The 25,916-nt window shown below is 36.0% G+C and overlaps 1 protein-coding gene across 1 annotated transcript; it reads right to left on the reverse strand.

Moving 5' to 3' along the window:
* Window positions 1–1,312: 1,312 nt before the first annotated feature.
* On the reverse strand, window positions 1,313–4,961 carry LOC145169027 (kinase-interacting protein 1-like). Its single transcript, XM_079087623.1, has 2 exons — window positions 4,868–4,961; window positions 1,313–4,313 (listed from the first exon to the last, which is right to left on the reverse strand). The coding sequence occupies exons 1-2, from the start codon at window positions 4,959–4,961 to the stop codon at window positions 1,642–1,644; spliced, it is 2,766 nt and encodes a 921-aa protein (XP_078943749.1). The 3' UTR covers window positions 1,313–1,641.
* Window positions 4,962–25,916: the final 20,955 nt, after the last annotated feature.

The raw sequence follows: 25,916 nt of genomic DNA on the forward strand, positions 1-25,916 counted from the left end.
GTGCAATTGTATTTCAAATATGATTTTGAAAGTATATATTGAACTGTTTATTTGGGTTAAAACCCACGTAGCTCACGAGTCTTTTGATTTATGTAGTGTTTTTAAATTTTCTATATACTCATCTGCTAAAGAAGATTTATAGAAGGCTTAGAGAAGTCTCCATGTTGTATGATTCACTTCTCTTTTACTATGGTTGTTGATATTATTGTTGTAACACCAAACAATTATAAATTCTCACGAATAAACAAAATTTTTTTCTAAAACCGAATATTACTGTGATTTAATTATCACATAATTTGTACAACCTTGATAAAATTTTAGTAAGCAAAAATATGGATGTTATTAGTTCCATCTTTTTACCATCATAATATCATCTTACATCACCCATATACTTTTCAACCAATAAGATTCCTTTTCTACTAATTACATTTTGCCACCTCACCATTTTTTTCACACCATTTTAACACTCAATAAAATTGTTCCACATCACCTTTCTTCTCACCCTAGTTTCCTTATCCTTCAACTTTGGTTCATTTTGGCACACCAAATATTAACTTTTTCAAATGTCAAAGTTTATTTCTTGCCACATATCACGATCTGACACATTTCACCGTAATACCCTAATTTCGGTCATACAAACACACCATTACATCACCAATTTTGTATTTTTACTTTACTATCTTAATTATCTTTTTCCCATGTAATTTTCCCTTACAATCCTTTTGCCTTCGCCTTGAAATCAAGTACATTCTCCATGATTCTTTACCAATCACATCATCATTCAAGTTCAATACTTTTTTAATAAAAAGTACCTTAACGTTCAACCTCAACATTTGAAAACTTACTCTTTATTACTTCTTATGACATTCTATCACAAATTCGTACCAATAAGCCTTTAATCAATGAAATTATGAAGATTATTTCAAGTTCTTTTCGTTATTCACTTTGTGTTTGGTTAATTCTTGATAACTTTCATATTGATGTAATTTTCATCATGCTTTTATTGATTATTAATGATTGTATCAATATCATCAAATATTATTAATCATTTCTCAACATGAGTTTGACTGATGATCAAACTACATCTGATGCTTAGAACCAATTGACACGGTAAGTCTTTAGTGAAGATATCAACCTACTGTTGAGGTTTAGGTATAAAGGAGCTCTAATACCATAATGAAAGGAAAGATAAACGATCAAAGATAAATACAATAATATATGGTAATCTATATATGCTATTATAAATTTATAAATACCTTTTTACAAAATTTTACAAGGAAGATTCATGATCCTTCCTACAAGATGTTTCCATCACCCTCCAAATATTTCTTGAATGCTCTTGATCTCTCGAATTCTCTGTAATCCCGGGTAAACCTTTATATATGTTGCCTCAAACTTAACGCTCCGTGACATATTCGTCCGTACGTAGGCCGTGCATAGTCTATGCAGATAACTATGATACCTCCAAGTTTCGGTGTGCATATTTGACTTTTGATCAAGGTTTGATCATCAAGATTGTGAAGTTTAAAAAGGCCATTGTTATGAATGTTCTTAGTGGAGATTTGGAGCAATATTGTGAAACAAAAATTCAGATAAATGAGTAAAATAAACCGAAATCACGAATTAAGATGCATAAACTTTTTACTTAACGTCACTTTTTCCGGTGGGGGCTTTCCTTTGATTTCTACCTCCAAAAATCGACGGCTTTTGCTTCTTTGCTTTAACCCCGAAAATAAATGAGCGCAAGGGTATTCCTGGTCCACTTGGCTGTGGCGCTGTACTTTGTCGATATGGGTCTGGACCATCTGAAAGCCCAAATTCATCTTCCAACTTTCGCAAAGTTTTCTTTGTTTCAAGATGTAGGGCCCTTACATGATCTAACCCTGCTTCAAGTTCTTCATTAACTCTGTTATTTTCTTGTTCCATATTCAATATTTCACCTTGAAACTTTGCCGCTTGATGGGTACTAAACTTGATTTCATCCTCTAACATACCTTCTTTCAAAGCCATTGTTATTTCTTCTTGGATGTTGGTCAATGAAGTGCATCTCGTTTGTAATTCATGTCTCAAATGATCGGCTTGTTCTATCCACATTGTAAGTTCACTTTGTATTTCTTTTAGGTGCCTGTATATCGGTCTTATATCTGATCTTAAATCTGTTGTGAACATAGATTCACTCGACTTTCCCTCGAGTGCTTTAGTGTCTATTTTTTTAGCCTTGACTTTACCTATCTCTCCCTTTAAATCTTCTACCTCCGTTTTAAATTTCTGTACTTGATGGAACTGAGTGCTGAATCTCATCCAGAAATCAAGATTCTCGTCAAGTATTGCATCTATATCTGCTCTTAACTTCATTTCAATTTCTGAAAATGTTTCAACCTCATCAATTGAGAGAATAATCTCATCATCATCTTTATCTTCTTGTACATCATCTTGTTTCACTTCTTGCCAATTTTCTTCGTTTTGTTTGCCTACGTCGTCTTGAAGTTGTTTAAGCTTTTGTTTTAGCATGTGAATCTCACTGTCCTTTTTCACCATGCCCGTTTTCAATTCTCTTACTAACACGATCAGTTCGAATAGGGTTCTTTGTTTGTTCTTCTCTTCTTCACTTAATTTCTTCTTTGTTTCCTTGTAGTTTTTGAACGTTCTCGTGTACTCTTTTAATGGATTCTTTTGAGATTCATCATTCGATTCTTCCAGGTTTTCCGTTATATTGTCTCTTGTTTCCTTTCTACTAACCGAGTTCTTTAACGCATCCTCACTTCCGTGAACACTTCTTTCTTCGGTCTTTGCCTCCGGTTTTTTAACATCAACATTCTTGACAATGTCATCGTTCGTTTTCTTAGTATTCGCATTCTTAACCCCATTATCATCATTTGTTCCAACTTTCTTTTTAGTAATATTTGCATTCTTGACCCCATCATCATTACTGTTGTTTGGCATTTCTGTCTCTTCGAAAACATCTTCTTCTGAACTTAATGTTTCCTGTTCTACAAAACCATCATCTGACATCGAATTCGCTTCTTCTGCAGCAGGAGAATACACCTCGACCTCATCATCTGGCTGAACGTCATGAAGCTTCTCGGTGAGATAATCAATGTTGCAACGAGATTCAAAAAAAAAAGTTTTCAAACTTCTGTTTTGCTTCTCAGCATCCTTCTCTAAATCCTCTACTGCATGCAACTTTTTTTCGATATTTGTCAACTTCTTACGCATTTGTACCTCATCTGAACCTTTATCCGCTTCCATGTTTTGAATTTGTGTTAGAAGTTCACCTGTGTAAATTCTTAACTTATCTATATATGCAGTCTGAGATGAAACCGTACTCTCTAACCCAATCACCTTGTTCGCAAGCTTGTCAATGGTATATGCCAATCCAGAAATCGTTACAGGGTTATTTGATTGCTCATGTAATCCTTCTTTAATCTTCTCCATAACCTCCTTCTCGTTGTCTTCATTCGAAATCTTTGAATCCCCTCTATCATCTTTTTCTGATTCATCAACTTCCTTTGGGAGAAGTTTACGTTTCAGCGCCTTGAACTTTTTCTTCGCATCCACAATTCTCTCATGCTCCAACTTAGCAGCTTGGTTAGAATTTTCACGTTTCTCCTCTAACTTCTCTAATGTATCTTTACATGACTTCAATGCAGCTTGTGCCATTACAGTTCGAGCATCACCATCTTCAATAACTCTCATAACTTTAAACTCGTCTTCTAATCTGCAAATCTTTTGTTGCATTGTGTTAATCTTGTTCTCGAGCTCCCAAAACTTTGAAAGCCCGTTTTCATACTCGCTCTTGGTGAACTCCTTCATCGTTTGCATTGCAAGTATATCTTTTTGGATCTTATCAATCTCTTCAAGTGCTTGTTCTTCTGTCAAACCGGACTTTGGTACAATACGGCTTCGGTGATCTTCTTTGAACGCTTTTGTCATTTGTATTTTCTTTGACGCGTTGCTGATGAGACCCTTCAAATTCTTACTCGGAAGTTGTGGGACTTTTGGAATATTTGCTGCATTTGGACCTTGATTTTGAGGGGGTAGGTTTTTGGGTATGTTAGGAGGACTATCGAAATCATCAAAATCATCATACGAGACTTGATCTGGGAAGATTGAAGCAATGGTTGTGTTGGCTTTTTGAAGGTCCTTTGACATTTTATCATAACGTTCCGCTAATGATCGGTAAGCCCGAAATGTTTCTTCTACGAAACATATTAGATCCGGTCGGTGTCGGTAATACATTTCTGCTCTTTTACCAAATGAATCTCCATCTTTTTGAATAATGTTCAGTGCGTTTTCAACCTTGTATTCCATATCTACATTATAAACATTCATAAATTTTAAATGAAATAAGACATTTATGAAAGATAACCAGAAAAAACAATTAAACACTGCACCTTAAACCCTATTTGGATACTTTAATAGGTCAAACATAGAATGATAGGATCATGATATAAAAAATCTTGAATTTGAATCCTTCATATGCATTAACTATTTCGATGTAATGCTTGCTAATTAGTCAACATAGATAGAGTTTCCATGGCCCATCTAGTTGTCATGGTTATTTTCATATAGCATTTTTTAATTAACTAACAAAAATTATGATATTCATATAATTAATGTACGAGAAAATACGTACTTTGTATTCTTATCTAGCCAAGAATTCATGACAAGTGTGTAAATATCTTGACCATTTTAGCATTTTGAAGTGATACAACTCGTAGTCTTGTTACAACCAAAACAGATTAATCTTATGGATTAACATTGACACAATTCATTTATTCGTAAAGATGATTTGGGAAATTCATAACTACAAAAGCATATATTTTGTAACCAAAGAACGAGACCGTGGACAAAAGGTGTGTGCTACCTATAAGGCTTTGTTCCAGCCATTTCGACTGCTTGGTTCGAATGTGGCTAGCCCACCACCATGAAAACGCATTGCTAGCCGCCCTTTGTAACATCTTAACCACCTAGATACACTCTTCTCCTTTCACCTTTCCTTCCCTTCTTTATCTCTAAACCCAATAACAAAAAAGAGAAACTAGATTGAGAGAGTCTTTTTACAAAAAAAAAAGGAAAACGGATAAAGGGAGGTTGGATTTTGAAACTTGTTTTGGTAGGAAAAATGAAGAAACATTGGAATGGAGGATGGAAGTGATGGTTGTGAAAGGGCATTTGGTACACAAGACGGAAGTGATACATAGGTATGAGGGTGGGAGATGGTTTAGGAGCCGGGATAATTGCACTACCTTTGGCATATAATGCATTGGGAATATAATTTTTTCTTTTCATACTTACTAAAAATGGTAACTTTTATTATGTTGTTTACAGGTAAAAATCAATAAAGCAGTATCTTAATCGAAAATCAACGTTATTAGGATGTTTTAATTTTAACACATTTTATTTTTACTATTGTCATTTTAGTGAATGCCATTTCATGGAAAAAAAAATTTATGATGCAAAACTTACTTGGGTTGGTTAAGATAAATCAAACTAACTTATTACAAATTAAGGAGATGCTTTTTGCATGAATCATCTCAAATACTACAATTTAGTTTTTGTTTCCCAATACTATGATATCTAATAAGAGTTTGTATTTGTTAATCATTATCCATACTAAAAAAGGGCTATTAAACGTGGTGTAAAAATGACTAATACAACCCTGTTAAACGAAGGCAATTCCTATGCGAAAGACTACAAGCGCCCAAGTTTTAAAACCGAGTCCTACTAGCCGAATTGAGTCCGTTTTTATCTAAGCAACCGGGTCTAATGAGTTTAATAATAAATTCACTTTCCCTTTATGCAATCAGGTCTGATAATTAAAAACATTTTTTTCAAATAATTAATTATCAAAATTAAAATCTCAACAACATTAAACAAACCAACATTAACATTGACTAACTTGCAATAGAATAACAAGATTTTTCATTATAACATCAATTCTATAGTTTTAATATTTTAATAATATAACATTCTATCATATAATATAACTTTACAAAATACAAAAAACTTCATTCAAACTTTAACATTGTATTCCCAATGTTTTCACAACCAAGTTATACGGTGCGACATATTTTTCAATAGTATCCACCATGCCAGATTGCATAAGTGGTTGCATGCAATTGGAACCATGAACAATGGCACTCGATATTACGTGACAACCTAATTGGAAGCTTATAAACCATAACCATAAGCCAAAACATGCAATGGTAACAATTCGACAAGTTCTTAGGTCCTTAGTTCAACGTGTAAACGATAAAATCTTGAGATCGACCCATGATATATTAAGTAAGAAGCATGATTATTTTTACTATGCAGGGTTAATGATTTTCTCAAGGTATAGCTCTTAAATACTTCTATCATGCAATCAAACTAAGATCCTGTTTTAAAAATAGAGTTGAAATTTATGCATGATTAGATAAAATAAAAAAAGGTTAGATTACAATCTCCCTTTCATTTGAAAATATTTTGGTAATGTCATTCCCTTCGTAAATGAAACAATATCATTAGAAGAAATTAAACCAAACAAAAATGTCATAAACTAGTAATCCACCAAGAGATTTGCTAAAACTAAACAAACAATACAAAATACAAAATTGATTGAGCTAATTATATGAAACAATTTTAGGTAAGGATATTATATTACAAGAAAATGACATATTTACTAAAATAAATAAATACTTGTAACTATATCCTTTTTAGCAACAAGTTTCCTAGGAATCTTCATAGTCTACGAGCTCGTTTGATAGTTACTGACTGAATTAGATCATATTGAGTCAGGGCCTGACTAAGTCAGAAGCTCTGATTGAATCTCCCTCTAACTAAACTCATATTGTTTTCTTATGTCTGATTGTGCAAAATGCTCGATATAACCATTTTAGCTTTATCATATATTTTGTGCATAATAATTATGAAAATACAAAATGCCATAATAAACTAGAATATGGAAAAGATGGCTAAACATGAAAACAAAATTTTACAAGTTGATTTCATAAATTTTTTTAATGGTTATGAAGAAATTTTTTAAACATTAAAAGCCAACATGAAATTGGATGTGTACAAACAAGACTTTATGAGTTACAATCTGATCAAAGTATGACTTATAGAACAAACCGTATAACTATAATAGAACAACCAAAACATTCAAGATCAAAACCATAACAGGGAAAGTTGTAGAAACCAATAAAAGACTAGAAAATTGACTCCAATTCAGTTTCTCCATATGGGTAGGAATATGAATAACAATGAACTTTACAAGATTGTCACCAAATAGCAATGCACTTTTGATGATTATTCCAGCAAAACCACATAAACAAACTTTATTCTAGCAAAACTACATGAACAACCTCCAATCATCAATTAATTCTCTAAAAAATGCATTTTTAACTCAATTTCAACATGACAATCATCACCACAAAAGGCTTTAGAGACAACCCAAATGATAGCAACCAACCAAGAGACAAATTACCTAATTTCATATATCTAATTTTAAAGGAATACATAGAAACATGAAGATGATTTCATCTAAATTCAGACATCTAGTTTTAAAGGGAAAAACAATAACATGAAACTAATTTTAGAAAAAAAATCAATAAAAATGTGAGTTGCTTTCAGAAAATAAACATATGATTTTAGAAAAAGAAAAGAAAATAAGTGAGTGCCGTAGAGTAACATCAATGACGCTAAGGGAAGAGTGGAGGAGGAAGGCGTTGGAGAAGTAGGAAGTTGTAGGTGGCGTTGCATGGTAGGCTGTCATACGTCAGTCATAGGGTGGAGGAGGACAGTGTGTCCCAAGTGCAGGAAGGATTGGCTGAGGAATGCGATTATGTAACGACCCATTTTTTTTAATAAACAAAACAAAGTAAAGTAAGTCGTTACCCTTTTAAAATTATAATTAAAGCTTTAAAGAACATCAAACCATATTTATAAAATAATAATTCTAAAAACATTGGAGAAGCATAAAACATCCCAGGTTTAAAACATCATATAAATATATCATAAGTCTATCAGAGAGTGTCGCTTGCAGTCACACCAGCCTCTTTCCCTTATCAGTACCTTATGATCCTGCAAAATGTTAAATAACCGGGTAAACATAAGGCTTAGTGAGTATACACATTACTCTACCATTATATAATCACTTACTTACACATAACATAACATTTCACATAAAGCATAAAACATGAACGTTCCTAACACATATTGTTGGTACCAACCATAACATTGTTCTCCATAAGATCCCATAGTAACACTTCTTATCCTTAAAACAAAATTCTTTGCAAAATATAGTTTTAAAACTTGACACATTCAACCCCTTTTCTAGAAATGATTACAGTTCCCTCAATTTAACATTTATTGATTAATTTTTGTTATTAATTATTGTTAAACTTATTTATCTAATTATTATTTCATCTAATTATTATTTAATCACTTAAATCCATATAATGTCTTTATTCGTTCTAATTACCGATATATTTTATTTAGAATTCTTTTATTATCATTATATAACTATTTGTATTAATTTATAAAACCGTTTCCTAAATTACTAACGAGAAATAGGGCGTTACAACTCTCCCCCACTTATTAAAATTTCCTCTTCGAAATTTCCATCTTCGAATAACTTCAAATAATGTGGTCGTACTTCCTCTCCGGCTTCCACGTTCGTTCAGATCTGCGTAAATGCCACCTCTGCGACTTTGTAATTTCCTTTATCTACTGTTGCGCCTTCCCGATCATATCTAGTAGCGGAGTAACTTCAATCATTCTCAAACATGCAACATGGAATGACTTTTCAACATCATTTCTACAAAGCATATCATTAGCTTTAACAAGGTAGTAAAGTATCTCATAATCAAAATCTTTTAGCACAACTAACCCTCTATGACGCTATATGTTTGAACCCTAATGATTCCGTAAGGCACTTACAAATTTTTTGATCATTATAAATAGAGCACTTTAAACTATATAGGTAATGCCTCAAGGAGACAAAAGGTTGGATTTTGGAAGAAAGGAGCCTAACAACATGATACATGGAGGCTCACGACATGAGAATTGGCTAGATGAAAACGTTTGTTCAGGACTGATCTCACGACATGAGACATGGAGGCTCACGGTGTGAGAGCTGATGCAACCCAATCCCATAATCATTTTAGGGTTTCCTTCATATTTAAGCATCTCTAAACTCATTTTAGGGTTTCTTATCAGCCCCAAACCCTCTTTCACCTCGTAAAAACCCTAATTTTCATCCTTGCTTGATCTTTGGTCATTTTGGATCTTTTCTTTGCTTGGAAGAAGGAGAACATGATCTTGTGTTGAGGCTTGCAAGGAATCTTCATCATCATCATGATCATCATCATCATCTTACATTGTTTCTGGAACATTGTGAGTATCAAAGACTCCTCTTTTATTATATTTAGGTTTTGTTCCACTTTTCTTCTTGGTTGTGCAAGTTCGATGAATGGAAAACCTAAAGTTGGCAACTTTATGTGCTATTAGGGTCCTAAGAGTGATATGTAGTTCAGATCTAGTGAATGGTTGAGTTTTGGAACCTTGCACGAAAGTTGGATGTCTTTTCTTGAACTTTTGACCCAAATGAGATCTAGACTATTGGATTAGGTGTCTAAGCCCATAACTATAATCGGTATGTACTCGACCCGAGAGTAGCATGGTCCATTTGGGTTGCATTCACCATAACAATCTGATAGGATGGATATTTGAGAAAGAGGTTATTTATGATTTATTAATAGATTACAAGTATAATATATTAATTGTGAAATCATCTTATTTAATTAGTATTGATCAAGAATTAATTTGGAATTAATTTAGTGATTAAAAGAGACTAATTAAATTAACGGAGACTGATTATGTAAATCAGTGATATATATAGTGTTTGGGCTATTGATCCATGTTGGGCTAAGTTTGTGTAAGTATCCATGCAGAGTTAGCCCACATGAGATATGGATCATAACCTAAGTGTATGGATTAGGGTTTAACCATGACTCTTGGAATCCTACACTATATAAATGTTATCCCTTAGCCAAAATCGGTTGCCCTAAGTATTCAGACAGAACAATAACCGATTTTAGAGTGTCTAGCCTCTCTCTCAAAGTCCTCCTTTGTTCATGGTGTGTGTGAACCATTTGAGGCATCACACTTGAGGTGCTAAGCTCTTGAAAGGCCAAAACTACAAGCTACAATAAAGAGGTATTCTTCTAACTTGATTTTATGATTCATGTACCAAAATTGTATGCTAGTTGTAGGCTTCATGCTTTGGAATTTTATTGCATGTGTAACTAGAGAAAACATAGATCCAAAGCTATTAGGGTTGTATGTGCACCATAGGAGTGTTATAGTACCGAAAACCCAATAGTGGTATCAGATCCATGGGTAGTTTTCTGTTATATAGTTGCATTTGTGAATTGTTCAAAGCTGGAAAAATGTAAAATATACATTCTGTCAGCATGGACTCGTCGAGTCCACTCATGAACTCGACGAGTCCATAAACTGGCTCAACGAGTTGGACAGTCTGTTGGCAGATTTTCGGGATTTTTGGCCTGGATTGGATTTGGATCACTACGATAAACTGTTTTGATATTATCTTTTTTTATGAGTTTGGTTAGATCAATCCTAGATTATATGAAAATTTTATTTGTTAAAATTGATCTAAATGTTTTTAATGACTTCCATAACTTGTCCTCAAGTTATGGAACATGAAAAGTCTCATCCATTAAAATGGCATTATACTCATAAGTTATGGAAATGAAAAGTTTTCAAGAGTTACAAATTTTTTCATCAAATTTGGAACTCAAAAGTTTTTTTTAAAGAAGTTACAAATAAATTGATCTTAATGTTTTGAAAAGTTCCATAAGTTATGGAACTTGAAAAATCTCATCTTCATTAAAACATTAACTCACCTTAAGTTATGGAGTTCAAAAGTTTTTCAAGAAATACAAAACTTGCCCTCAAGTTTTAAAAGTTGAAAAGTCTCAATTAAGAAACATTGAATTCATAGAAACCCTAGGAATATGAAAAGTTTTAAAAAATGTAACTCATGGGTTCATAACTTAATATTAATTAAATAGTTTTAATTTAATGTTTTGAATAGTTCAATTAACTCTTATGGACTTTATTAATAGTTAATTAAATGTTTAATTAAAAGAGAAGATTAATAAATCCATAATAATAACATGGTTTAAGTTTAATTAAATTAAGAGTATAATTTATTAATTAAACCATCAAGTATTTTAAAATTTTAAAATACACATTTATATTATATAGAATTAAAAGTTTAATATATTATATGTATAAGTTAAAAGTTAGTCTTACCGTTAGTAGGCCTCATTCACGAAGCCGGTCTATAAGGGGGGTATAATGTTACTGACTATAAAATGGTGGTTTAATGGGTGTCCACTCTCACCCACTGCTTCCTTGACTGGTAGAGGGTCGTTAGCCGAACGGGTCGGATAGGACATTAATTCTCATTAAAAGTATAATGAAATACCAAGTAACTAAATATTTTTATAAATTCTCAATCTTAGTTACTTAGAAAAAAATGTGAATTTGATGATAACCCATGAAATGGCACGTTGCACCTTATTAGTCGTTAGTGGAGCATGTGTGGCTAACCGACTCACTAATATGGGACTAATGAAGGATGACAATGGGTAGCTCGATGTTAGTCATGGATCAATGGAGCGTGTGTGGTTAACCGACACATTGATTAGGTGATTTGTAACATTAAGTGTACCAAGCTAATTTGCATGGTTATTCACACCTTGTTTGTGATCCTCGGTATCCCAGTCACAAACTTGAGAGGGAATAATCGAGATTTAAACATGCCATTGAAAAGTTCAATGAATCTCAAAGAATCTAGGAATTTCAATTCATTTAAAACCTAAAATTCATTTTCGTTTTTCATGGTGGAAATTGGTAAATCGTCATTTACCTACCTTCAAATAATTTGCAATTGGATTACCACATCCCTCTTCCGAATTGTAAATTATTGTGTTGGGTCCGAGCCTTAATATTTCATTTTTGGTGTTATATTAAGGACTTAAATCAACTAAACTTGAATTTCTCCCTTATAGATGTCTAGTGTTGACAACTATGGTCCTCCCGAACCATTTGGAAAAAGCTTTCCTCATGAAGATGATGTTCCCAGAGATCATACTTCACCTCCTCCACCTCCTCCAATAATTCTCTCTAACCCACAAGTTCAAAGACTTGAAAAGTTCAAAGTCACTCAAGCCCTATTGGCTAGCAAACACCAAGATGGAAGGTCTGTGTGTGCACATGTCTTGGAGATGAAGTCACACATTGACAGGTTGGGAATGTTAGGAGTCGTTGTGTCAAGGAAGTTGGCTGTTGACTGGGTTCTTCAATCATTTCCAGAGTCATATGGTGAGTTCATTAAAGATTACTATATGACAGACCGCGACATGTCCCTTATCGTTCTTACATATTTGCTAATTGCTGCTGAATCAACAATGATTTGGCGCACTGGTAATGCAAATTTGACTGGAAGTTCTACTTCCCAAACTTCCATGGACATTGACAATGGAAACATTGGAAGTCCATAAAAGATTTATCTTTCCAAGGGAAAGGGAAAGGCTAAGCCTGAGATTGTCCCGTATACCATTTGAAAAGAGTCTGTTTGTTTCTATTGCCAAGAGAAGAGGCATTCGTTGCGAATCTACCCTGAGTACCCGAGAGATCTAAGAGATAGTAAAGTCAAAATGTATGACTCTACTTCAGGTAAGTTCACTATCTAACTCTATTAAGTTCCTACTTATATATTCTTAATACATGATGTGATAAGATTGCATTTTGATGTTTTGTAGGATCAAAGAAGAGAAAGGAAGATTGAAAGAAGAGTAAGTTGATTCTGATCGCGAAGAGATGGATTTCGATCGCATAGTTCGATGTTCAGAATTTTGAGATGCTTCTTAGGAGTCATGATAGACGCTTAGAAATATGTAGCGACATAGTTTTCATATGTACTTGCATTGTAAGGACAAGATTTTCCATGTTTTATAAATAAATAAAGAATTTTGATTTTATCTTATTTATATTTCCTTGCAATGAAATTTGTGAAAATTGATGTTTGTATGTTTCTATTTTAGCGATATGGATTTGATTCTTTCGTTTGTGGTAGTGTCAATATTTACCAAATAAGGAAAGATTCTCATCACCCAAATTTCAATTGGATAGAAACTTGGAATCATGCAACTTGTATTGTATGATGAATGAGAAATTTCATCTTTGGGAAATTAAGACTAATTCTTTGTTCACATAAATATGTGAGTCAAGTGAAGGACTAGGGGATTGGGTACACTTGGTTGTGTGTTGGTCAGGTCCACCATAAAGAACGATAAGACTATTCTTCATAATTTACTAAAGTTTAGTAAATATGGTTATACTCACAAGATTAAGTTTAATTCTGAGTCATTGGAAAAGTTTCAATGTAAAGCAGAACGAATAAGAAGAATCAAATTAGGCAGAAAGATAAAACTTTCTCCAATCTGAAAGGAAAGGAGAGTACTTTAGTATCGTGTTTTATGATCATCCTTATGATTATGGAACCATATTACAATTGATCCTCTAAGGATACCTTAGTGCATTTGTATGGGTAAGAAGAGGAATCGTGAATTGTTGAAATGGTTAAATCAAAAGGTGAATCATACTTCGTTCCAAAATCAAGTCTTAGAGTCATACTCCAAGATTGTGCCTTGAGTGACATAATCTTAAGAAAGGTTTATCAAATGTCGAGTAAAATGATTTCTACTCTTGTACATTTGAAATTGGAAGTTTTGATGTTTTGGATAAAACAAAGATCAACTAAGACCAATTATCAGAAGTGTTTGTCTTGATAAGAAACCGCACTAACTCTTGAATATTTGGTTGTCAAGTAATGTTTCTTGACAAAGAGAGTCTTATATGTCAAGAGGTCAGTGGGAGTCTTAAGGATCTTGAAAGTTTCAAGAACTAATCAAGAGTAAACCTAATTTTAATCACTAGCACATGACTTGAGGTTTGTAACCTATCGTGTTGACATATTCTTATTTTTTATGCCCTTTCCAGTTGGTTGACTATGCATGTTAGTTCTATGAGTACTCAAATGTTTGCATAACAAACTGGAAGCAATGGTAGGCCCTTGTGTTACCAAGTGGCAAGAAATTAAGATTGAACAAGTTTAGTCCATATGAGTTTAGATTTGTCACTAACCTTGTCTTAGGATTATGGTTATGACAAATTCACATGGATAGGAACACATACACCATAAAATCTAAGTGTCATAAGGTTTCTCTCCAATTCATGAAAATGATTGTGAGGAAACGCTTTCACTAAGTAGATGTTAAGGAGATAGCAATTGTGATATTTGCATTCTTAAGTTCGATTATGATTACGACATCCCTCTTCATAGTTCGAATTGTGAGAAATGGAAAAAGGTCTAAACATTTGAGACTTATTGCTGTAAGTTATAAAACTGTTTAGACACACATGTGAGTTATCTAAGGAAATGTGTATGAGTTTGAGAAGCCTAGATAAAGTCTTATCGAAGCATCTTGTACCAGAAATCTGAACTTTGGTATGAAAATCAACAAGTATTGATTTCTAGAAGTCCAGCTTATTTCTGGGTACATGTCAAAGCTAGTGGGAACATAAGTGTTATGCTATTAAAGAAATAATTGTTATGCTAGTGGGAGCATAATTATTATGGTAAGTGTTGCGAGTTAGCAATGTTAATTATAGAAAACAAAGGTTTCAATTCGCAAAGTTGCAGGTTTTGAAAAGTTGTTTTGCTATAATTAAGGGAGAGGAACTTATACTTCATTTCAATTCTAAAAGTTTAGATTGAGATTTTAATCAAATTTAGTCAATGACACATATGAATGTTATGTTGAAAAGATTCGACATAAGGAAATTCTATATATATGGAAATGTTATAGCAAGAGACTGGTAAAGTATCATGTCTTTATGTAAGGCATTATGAATCGTATCCCGTATGCTTCGGGTATAGGATCGATTGCATATGCTATAATATTTATGTGTTTTGAAATTTCCAAATGCTTAGGGCATTAAGAAGGAAAAAGGACCAGAACCAGATATGACTAAAGTTATTAAACAACTGTCAAGGACGATCTGAGGTTTACCAAGGATTGGTTGCCTGTGGATAGTTGGAAGTATAAGAATGGATGGACCATATTGATATAATTTTGAATAGATAGGATTCTATTAATAATAGATAGTCATATGGAAATTATGGAAAGGTTTACATAATGGGAGTTGGATATCAAGAATCTATGAGGAAGTTTGAAACTTTTATGCAAGAAGGATGTTCAAAGCAATGTGCTTTGAATATGAGACTTTGTATTTATGGAATTGTCTTGTAACAATATCCAATGGAAAGTTTTGTAATTGGAAAAGTCTCTGTGACTTGTGTACATAGTCATTACAAAAGGATCACTTCATATAAGCTTAGAATCTAACAGATTACAGTAAGTGGCAAGGACTTGGTATTCTCACACTTACGATAATGATTTGGAATTGTGAAATGAGTGTCATTGGAAATGTTTACAATTGATATTTTTCACAAAGTAAGGACCATAGGTAAACATAGTGTGCATGCTTGGAGCATGGGATGACTATTGTTTCAATTCAAGTATTAAGTTGATTAATCGAAACATTATACAATGAATAATGTGTAATCAATATGGTGATTAAATAAAAGGTGTTTTATTTATATTCAAAAGTTTTGAGACCATATTGGATTCGATTATTCTTGTGTTTCACTTTGCATGTTTTCACTTCCCAAATACTAGGTTATTCAAACTATCCATAGTCGATCATACTTTGGAAGTAGGTATTGAAGCCAGACTGTCATGAATCCGTCTGTAGATTGTCTAAAGTGTTAGAGATAGCACAAGTTTGCTGTAGTATTCATGAGTACTCCTGTAATAAGATTTGAGTATTGGATTAAACCCACGCTTATCTGAATCACTTCATGGATTTTATCACGATTGATTATGAGACGATAATATATTATATTTTTAAAACGGAGATATATGAGTTGTAGTTTACAAGTCGGTTGCACTTGATGATATGAAAACGCACCAGTAACTTGGTGTTATAAAACGTATCGTTGTGTGTGATTTGATGAGTAGATAGAGCAAGCATATGAGTCGAAGTTTATCCGTTCCTTTTACCCTAAGAGGGATAAAAGCAATATCTGTGGGCCCCTCGATGATTTAGTGATGACAACCCTAAGCGCTTGGCCAAGCCTGGACTGATTTGATTTGTTCAATTAGTCAGTCGTCATAAATCGGATATCGGGAAACAACACATGAATAGAGAGAATGATTATAATCCATGTCTCCGTTCATACGATATCTAGAATGGAGGAATATATGATCCCTTATCTAATGGACGCGTCATTGACTAGGTCAGAGTTCAACAACAGCTTTTAAGAGATACGATTGCTAGTCGGGATTTTGGAGTCGTACTTGCAATAATAGTTATTAGACTTATCCAAGTGGGAGACTGTTGGATTAGGTGTCTAAGCCCATAACTATAGTTGGTATGTACTCGACCTGAGAGTAGCATGATCCATTTGGGTTGCCTTCACCAGAACAATTTCATAGGATGGATATTTGAGAAAGAGGTTATTTATGATTTATTAATATATTACAGGTATAATATTTTAATTGTGAAATCATATTATTTAATTAGTATTGATCAAGAATTAATTTGGAATTAATTTAGTGATTAAAAGAGACTAATTAAATTAACGGGGACTGATTATGTAAATCAGTGATATATATAGTGTTTGGGCTATTGATCCATGTTGAGGTAAGTTTGTGTAAGTATCCATCAAGAGTTAGCCCACATGAGATATGGATCATAACCTAAGTGCATGGATTAGGGTTTAACCATGACTCTTGGAATCCTACACTATATAAATGTTATCCCTTAGCCAAAATCAGTTTCCTTAAGTATTCTGAGAGAATCATAACCGATTTTAGAGTGTCTATACTCTCTCTCGAAGTCCTCCTTTGTTCATGGTGTTTGTGAACCATTTGAGGCATCACACTTAAGGTGCTAAGCTCTTGAAAGGCCAAAACTACAAGCTACAATAAAGAGGTATTCTTCTAACTTGATTGTATGATTCATGTACCAAAATTGTATGCTAGTTGTAGGCTTCATGCTTTGGAATTTTATTGCATGTATAACTAGAGAAAACTTAGATCCAAAGCTATTAGGGTTGTATGTGCACCATAGGAGTGTTATAGTACCCAAAACCCAACATAGACATGTATTGGAAATATATGTCTCAAAAGCATCGAATTTGCAGTGTATAATGGAGTTATAAGACCCTCTAAAAGGTTAGGGTTCAAGGCTTAATGGATTAAGGACTTAGAAGTTGTATTTTTTGCTTCAGACTGTTCTCATGACGTGAGACTTGGGGTCTCACGATGTGAGGGTTGAATGACCCCGTTTCTAGTTAGATTCTTGGAGCTCACGACGTGGGAGATGGCTTCTCACGACGTGAGCTTAGCTCCAGTGACTTTTCATGTCTGAGTTGACTGAGTTGAGTTGAGATGAGTTGGAATCGGACGAAGAGGGATCTCACAACGTGACCAAGGATCGGACATGACGTGAGGATGGATAGTTGACATTTTGGGCTTTTGGTTGGGCCTTTATGGAATTGGGCCTGTATTGGGCCTTGGGTGTCTTTTGGATTTGGGCTGGTTATTGGGCTTTTAGTGCCATTGAGTTTGGGCCTTAGTCTTTGGGCTAGTTGAGGGGAAGGGTAAAATAGTCTTTTACCATAGGAGTCAGGATTAGTAAATTAAGTCCCGATTATGGTTATGACCTGATTATTGATCATGATGGTATTTGATTGGTTAGTGTAGGGATTATTCAATATAGTAGCTCGAGCATCTGTTGGATTGTCTGTAGAATAATGTGAGTTTGCTCACTATATTGTAGGACACTAGGATTGTATGTGCTTGTAGTCTTTGTGACTCTTGCTGTATGTATGTATGACTGTATGCCTATTTGTTATATGTATGTGGGGTCAAATAGACTCAGAGGTGAAATAGACCCGGTACATCCTCGTGTTGACATATGAGTTGAAATAGACTTGGGGTGAAATAGACCAGATACAACCTTGGGCCGATACATGAGTTGAAATAGACTCGGGGGTGAAATAGACTCGGGATGAAATAGACCCGACATAGCCTTGAGTTGGTAGATATGTATGGTATGCGGTATTTTGGGGAACTCACTAAGCTTCGTGCTTACAATTTATGTTTAAAATGTTTTTCAGGTAATCCCGGTTCGTGAGGGAAGGGCCCGAGTTAATCGTAGTGCATCCACCCATGTTTCCGCACTCTATGATTTTGGGGATCGTACACTGATAACTATTTTACTCTGATATACTTTTAAATTATTGAAATGATTAAATGGTGTTTATGGTTGACTAAAAATGAAAATTTTACCTTATAATTTTTGGGATGTCATAAGTTTGTTTCAGACCCTTGGTTTGAGGGATTCGGGCATACTCTCGGGTGTATCTGAACTCAAACTGAGTGTTTGGTAGATTTTTCATAAAATAAATGTTTTATTTATGGATTTTCTAATAAAAGAAAGTGGTGGTGCGTGCAATCAGCCGAGCTCAAGTAAGTGATTCCCAGAATACCCATACATGTTGGTTATGTTATATGTTATGAGAATTGCATGTTAGATTAGGGCTAGGATCTGCTTAGGATTTTATGCTAGGAGAGATTCCTTTATATGCCTGATTATTTGACTTTTGAGTTCCATGCTAGTATGGATTTCGGATGATTTTATGGATTGGCCTAATATGTGGTGCCTTGTAGCCTAAGAGGAATTGAATGGTGTTTTAGATTCGAAATATGTATTGGTAGTAAGTGAGCTTAAGATGTCCTCTGGTTGGCTTGTGGTTTGAGGTGTTATTGCTCGAATGATGCTTGCTTTGTGCTTTGTGTGATTCTTAGTGTTGTGAAGTAACTATTAAGTGAATATGTTAAGTCATATATTACAAAGGTTAAATAATCTTAGAGTGATGGATTTGACTCTATTGCGCAACTCTCATTTGAGTATAACCGTTGTAGGGATGAGTCTTTTACTTGAAGGATTATCTATGCTTTGTTGCATGTGATTGTATTCATGAAGTAGTTAACTGACATTATTGGGAGTTCTTCAGCAGCTGATGGCAGGGTGAGGTCGGGAACCTAGGAGAACCTAGGATGTGTTGTAGTGAGTTTGCTGCTATTTTGCATGTAATTGGAGTATCAGTTTGAGAAGGTGACTTGGAGGATCCAGGATAATTCCTGAGGAAAGTATGGATGGATGTGGAAGGTAGTATTGGGCCTGTACTGTTGAAAGCACAGGATCGATACTCTACTCGATGAGATTCACAGAGAATCTAGGAAGCCGGTGGGATGAGGATTATTTGGGTATGTTTTGATTGTGTGTACGTTTGCTTTTCAGAATGGTTATGAGGACATGTAGATGACGTTCAGGTTCTGGTGCAGGCTCATGTGCTGGTACCGAGCCGATGGATGAGCGGATGTGGGAGTTCATCTCGCCGGAGATCACCCGTGGTATTTTGGAGTCGACTCCTGTGATGTTTGGTAACATCAAGGAAAGGATCATGGAACTCTTGGGTGATCGTCTTGGGGCTTTTCGAGCAGAGATTGCATCAAGACAGTTGGGGACCCATCGGGAGCTCAGGGCTTGTGGAGCCTTAGGATCTTTTAAGGAGGAGGATCCTATTGGTATCTCTTTTCATGAGGGATCGAAGGTGGGTTATGCATCATGCCTTACGGGGGATCGATTCCATGATTGGATTACCATTGAGGTTTCGCGAAATTTAGATGAGGAGTTACCCGACATTATTGGTCATGTCACTGACTGACTGGTCGCTAGATTCAAGGATCAGATCTCGACCATTTAGATAGTTGACGAGATGGTCGAGGTGACTCGGGAGTAGGAGCTTGGTTTAGAGAGAAAACTGGGAAATAGGAAGTAGACTCATGATTCGACTCTGCTAGCAACATCTAAGCAGTTTGATATTGCCATGTCTAGTGCTAGAGGCCCTAGGGGCCACAACATTTATGCGAAGGGTGAATGAACACATGAGCGTGTGCACGTCAAGTCCAAATGCGGCAGGTGCGGATGGAAGGGCCACCTTCACCAAGAATGCACCCTGGAGGCAGAATTGTGTCATCGTTGTCATCAGCCTGGTCATATCGGGGAAAATTACCCACATTTAGTGGTTAGGTTCCATTGCAAGTGCTTTTGTAGGAAGGGGAGAAGAACCCTAAGACACTACGGGTATGTATCATATTCTTCTCTTTCACGCTTAAATCATTATGCTAATAATACCGTATATGTTTGTGTGTGAAATCTTATACCCTGATTATCTAAGAATGGAAGCGCCTGTATGAGTAATATAATTATTTTATCTGGAAAGTTGTCATATTCCATTTTGCATACCGTGGGCCGTGTTTAGAAGAGGCTTGCGTATTCCACCTAGGAGATCAGTAGCCGTTTAGATCTTTAGTGGTATCAACGATAATTCAAGGAATCTGCAAGGTAGGCATGTCGGGTTTGAATGAAGGATGTGCAGGAGTGTTCATGGTTTCGAGGTAGTAAGGATTTGGTTCAGTCATGGGTGTAAGATCGATAGTTTTCAATTTCACACCTTTGAAGCAAGGTCAGTTGTAGGTTGCATGGGAATTGCTCTACGTGCAAGTAAGTGGTTGAGCGGGTTGGGTACTTGTTTGATATTGAGATGTTGTTCCTCATCAACCGATCAGTCGCCAAGGACTTGTAGTGGATTCAGCGGAAAGGGCTTAAGCATTTTGAGATTCGTTGAGGTATTGGGAATGATCACCCGGTCTTGGAATGTACAGGCGATAGTCTTGGTTGGTCAAGGAAGGATGGTTGTTGTAAAGCTCAGGGTGTCGACTGCTATCATCAGTAGGGATGGAGAAGTGGTAACACATCACTCTTAAGTAATGGGAAAGTGTTGTTTGCATGGGTTATTTCAATCATTGGGATTGTTAGCAGAAATCAAATGGTATCTATTGGTGAACTTTGAGTACAACGATCCTTCGGCAGGTGAGTTATTGAATTGATGATCCGTCTATTCCAGTCAAGGGTTATAGTTCTATGCCACGAGCTGGAGTGACTGAAGGATTTAGAGTTGTATTATGGAAAGTACTTGGGATTATTGAGCTTGTTGAGATTTTGGAATGTATTCATCTGGTTTTGGAGTGTGTGTGATCGCTAAGGTTGGCTAGTAATAGAATGCTAGTTCTTGCAAGCTCAGGTTTTTGCAAGTTTGAATTGTTAGGTTGAGAGATGGATTGGGAATCCATCAATTTTTGGTGGATTGGAAGAGCGCGGTCGAATCCAAATGGGGGAGAATCGTTGGTCTAAAGGTTGCACAAGGGTGTATATTTAGGTTTCATTGCGCATCGGTAGTAACGCATGGTGGGTATGTGGATGGATCCATGTTGAGGGTTGTGTTAGAGCCTCTTTGCATGTTCTTGTCTGAGAAGGCTTGGGGGTTCGAAGCATAACCCGAACACCTGATTGGGTTATAGTCGGGTTCGGGTTCGACTCATGATGATTATGGATGCTATAGTAGTCGGATAGTAAGACCATGGGTGGGTCCATGGCAGTATGGAAGTGTTTTAGGACTACGAGGTAGCCGTAGCATTCACCAGATTGATAGGCAGTTGTGGAAGTCTTGTAAGTCTGCGACGGGATTGTAGCATATACCAGTATGAGGTATGCCATGGTTCGAGTGGTCAGTTGGACTGAGGAAAGATCTGCGCATGCTTGAGTCGAGGTGGATAGTATTAATAGATGAACACTCCTTGAATAGTATGAAGATTGATGGATCTGAGGCAATGAGGGGCCCGTTCGATTGTGTAGTGTGGGTGACATCCGATAGGATCGGCTTGAGCAAGGTATTGGGTTGCATTTAGAGTGAGATGACTATGAGGTCATTGGTTGGCATCCATATGGTGGTTAGGCTTGAGTAGCCATTATTAGTTGGACTCTTAGTCCGAGTATTGTGGAGGGACCAGGTGTGAGTCTGTTAACTTCTGTGGTGGGTAAAGGATTTTATATTTCAGTTTAGTGAAAGGTGCAGCATAATCAGAGGATTTCGGATAGAAAGCAAGTGTAAATCTTTGGATCTCAGGATGGGACTTATGTCCCTGATTGATGCAAGGGAGTTGTGACTTGCGTTGGGAGTCACCATTGATCTCAATTGAAGGATTCATCAGTGATGAATGGTTGGTTGTGTTAACTTTGGTTGGGTTAGGAGGGCCGTTGGAGCCATTACGGCAGGCGAGCTAGGATAACTCTTGCCAGATAGACACTCATTCAGGAGTCGCGTGGTGCGATTGTGTGAGGCTATCAACCTCAAAAAATAGTTGGAATTCCAGTGTATCACTTATTTGGTAGGTAAGTACGAGACCAGGGAGTTCTCGGTTGCACCATAATTATAATTATGGGACAAGAAGGTGAGCCTGAGATGGTTCTAGCGTTGGAGACTCGTGTAGGGAGACACCTGGTTATCGAGTGAAGGGTTTTTGGTAGCGACGAATGGTTAGGGATTACACTTCCCAGTGGAAACAACAAGATAATCCAGGGTTGGAAGGGTTTATGCTCAACTGGGTTGTGAAATGGCCTGTCTTTTGGGGAGTCACAAGGTTTTAGGATGTCGGATTTCGGGAAGAGTAGTAATGGTTATTCTTCGGTGGTTCACGCTAGTGGGGTAAGGATTCGTTTGTTGTCAGGATTTGAGAGCCCTGCGAAGACTCTGTTCAGTTATAGTTCTAGAAGGTCGTTGTATGTACAAGTTGACTTTTCAGTCCGTATCGAGGTTGTGGATGTATTTCCCAGGTTATGCTGCGTTTCTGGAAGCTAGTAAGGAGTGATTTCGAGGACGAAATATAATTTAAATGGGGGAGAGTTGTAACACCCGTTTTCCTAGATAAATCGATTTAGGGTTTCAAGGAGTCAAAATGTTGGATTTTGGAAGAAAGGAGCCTCACGACATGAGACATGGAGGCTCACAACGTGAGAATGGGCTAAATGAAAAATGTTTGTTCGGGACTAATCTCACGACGTAAGACATGGAGGCTCACGACGTGAGAGCTAATGCAACCCAAACCCATGATCATTTTAGGGGTTCCTTCATATTTTAGCATCTCTAAATTCATTTTAGGGTTTCTTATCAGCCCCAAACCCTCTTTCACCTCAGAAAAACCCTAATCTTCATCCTTTCTTGATCTTTGGTCATTTTGGAGCTTTTCATGGCTTGGAAGAAGGAGAAAAGAAGAAGAAGAAGAAGGTGATCTTCGGTTGAGGCTTGCAAGGAATCTTCTTCATCTTCATCTTACATTGCTTCTGCACCATTGTGAGTATCAAATATTCCTCCTTTATTGTTCTATGAGGATAGATCTAGGTTTTTTCCCACTTTTCTTCTTGGTTGTGCAACTTTGATGAATGGAAACCAAAAAGTTTGCAAGTTTATGTGTAATCAGGGTCTTAAGAGTGATATGGAGTTTAGATCTAGTGAATGGTTGAGTTTTGGAACGTTGCATGAAAGTTGGATGTATTTTCTTTTACTTTTGAACCAAATGAAATCTAGACATGTATTGGACATATATGTCTCAAAAGCATCAACTTTCCAGTGTATAATGGAGTTATAAGACCCTATGGAAAGTTAGGGTTCCAGGATTAATGGATTAAGGACTTAAAAGTTGTACTTTTGGCTTCAGACTGTTCTCACGACGTGAGACTTGGGGTTTCACGACGTGAGGATTGAATGACCCCGTTTCTGGTGAGCTTCTTCCAGCTTACAACATGGGTGGAGGCTTCTCACGACGTGAGGTTAGCTCCAGTGACTTTTCATGTCTGAGTTGACTGAGTTGAGTCGGGATGAGTTGGAATCGAACCGAGCAGGATCTCACGACGTGACCAAGGACTGGTCATGACGTGAGGATGGATAGTTGACATTTTGGGCTTTTGGTTGGGCCTTTATGGAATTGGGCCTATATTGGGCCTTGGGTGTGTTTTGGATTTGGGTCGGTTATTGGGCTTTTTGTGCCATTGAGTTTGGGTCTTGGTCTTTGGGCCAGTTGAAGTGAAGGGTAGAATAGTCTTTTAACCTAGGAGCTGGGATTAGTGAAATAAGTACTGATTATGGTTATGACCTGATTATTGATCATGATTGTATTTGATTGGTTATAGCGTGGATTCTTCAGTTTAGTAGCTCGAGCATCTGTTAAATTGTCAGCGGACTGAGGTGACTTTGCTCACTATATTGTAGGAGACTAGGATTCTATGTTCTTGTAGTCTTTGTGACTCTTGTTGTACGTATGTATGCATGTGTGCCTGTTTGCTATATGTATGTGGGGTGAAATAGACCCGGGGGTGAAATATACCGCTATACAGCCTCGTTCTGACAATGAGTTGAAATAGACTTGGGGGTGAAGTAGACCCGGTACAGCCTTGGTCCGACACGTGAGTTGAAATAGACTTGGGGGTGAAATAGACTAAGGGGTGAAATACACCCGACACAGCCTTGAGCTGGCAGATATGTATGGTAATCGGTATTTTGGGGAACTCACTAAGCTTCATGCTTACAGTTTATGTTTAAAATGTTTTTTGGGTAATCCTGGTTCGTGTGGGAAGAGTCGGGCTTGATTGTAGTGCATTCGCCCATGTTTCCACACTCTATGATTTTGGGAATTATACTTTGATAACTATTTTAATCTGATATACTTTTGAATTATTGAAATGATTGAATGGTGTTTATGGTTGAACTAAAAATGAAATTTTTACCTTATAATTTTTGGGATGTTATAGAAAGGAACCCTCAATGTCAGCTTGCCACTGACTACTTACCAAGGGATCTTTCTTCCCATGAAAAAGTAGAGATTTATATGCCGAGAAGCCTCAATAGCTCCATCCACTAGACGATCCATGACCTAGGCTTCTAACATTCTGTATTGCAGCAACAATTTTCCCATCAACTAGTTCTTCCATTTCAGCTTTGAGTTATGCAAACAGGCCCCAAAACATCTATTAGATAGTTTCACGAACCTCACTCACGACTAGTTCCCTAAGATTGGATGTCTTAGAACCCCCAGATCCATTTGATGGTCTCCCTCAAGTATTCACTATTTTCTAAAACATAATTCATGGATATTATAAAATTAATACTTTGATAATTTATACGTTACTTTTATATTAACTCATCAGTCCTTCATGCCTTTTTATGATTCTTTCTAAGTAAAATGTCTATATTGTGCTTTCGATAGTACAAGCCCTTGTACTATCTTCCAGACATATAAACATTGTTCCGAGAGATCACATGGAACTTCCCTATCTACATGATGGGTCATAAACATATCTACTTATTTATAATTTACTATTCTTATGTCATCATGAGAATACATTCCTATTCTAGCATTTCACGTCATCTCTAGTTTTCTCTTATAGGAAAGCGTATTCCATGGATGCATGACGATGTATACCCTCGAACCAAAATAGGCTTTTGAGAAGTTGGTTCTGCCCTAAGACCACAACCAAACAAGGAACATAAAGTAAGGCCAAATCATTTCTCTAAACCTATAATGTCCTATATTTATGCAATCATAGCATTCAAGATACAATCCATCTATAAGGATCAACTGAGCATTACTAAAGCACATACTTCACATAAGGCACATATAAAGCACATAACCATATAAACATCATAAGTACATAAGCATCATAAACACATAGGCATCATAATCACGTAATCATCGTACTAAGAAATTCTAGCATATAGATCATAAACATTACATAAATCTAAACACTTT

The sequence above is a fragment of the Lactuca virosa genome, chromosome 4 (genome assembly GCF_052849685.1).
Source record: "Lactuca virosa cultivar CGN04683 chromosome 4, Lactuca_virosa_CGN04683_v6, whole genome shotgun sequence".
NCBI lineage: Eukaryota > Viridiplantae > Streptophyta > Magnoliopsida > Asterales > Asteraceae > Lactuca > Lactuca virosa.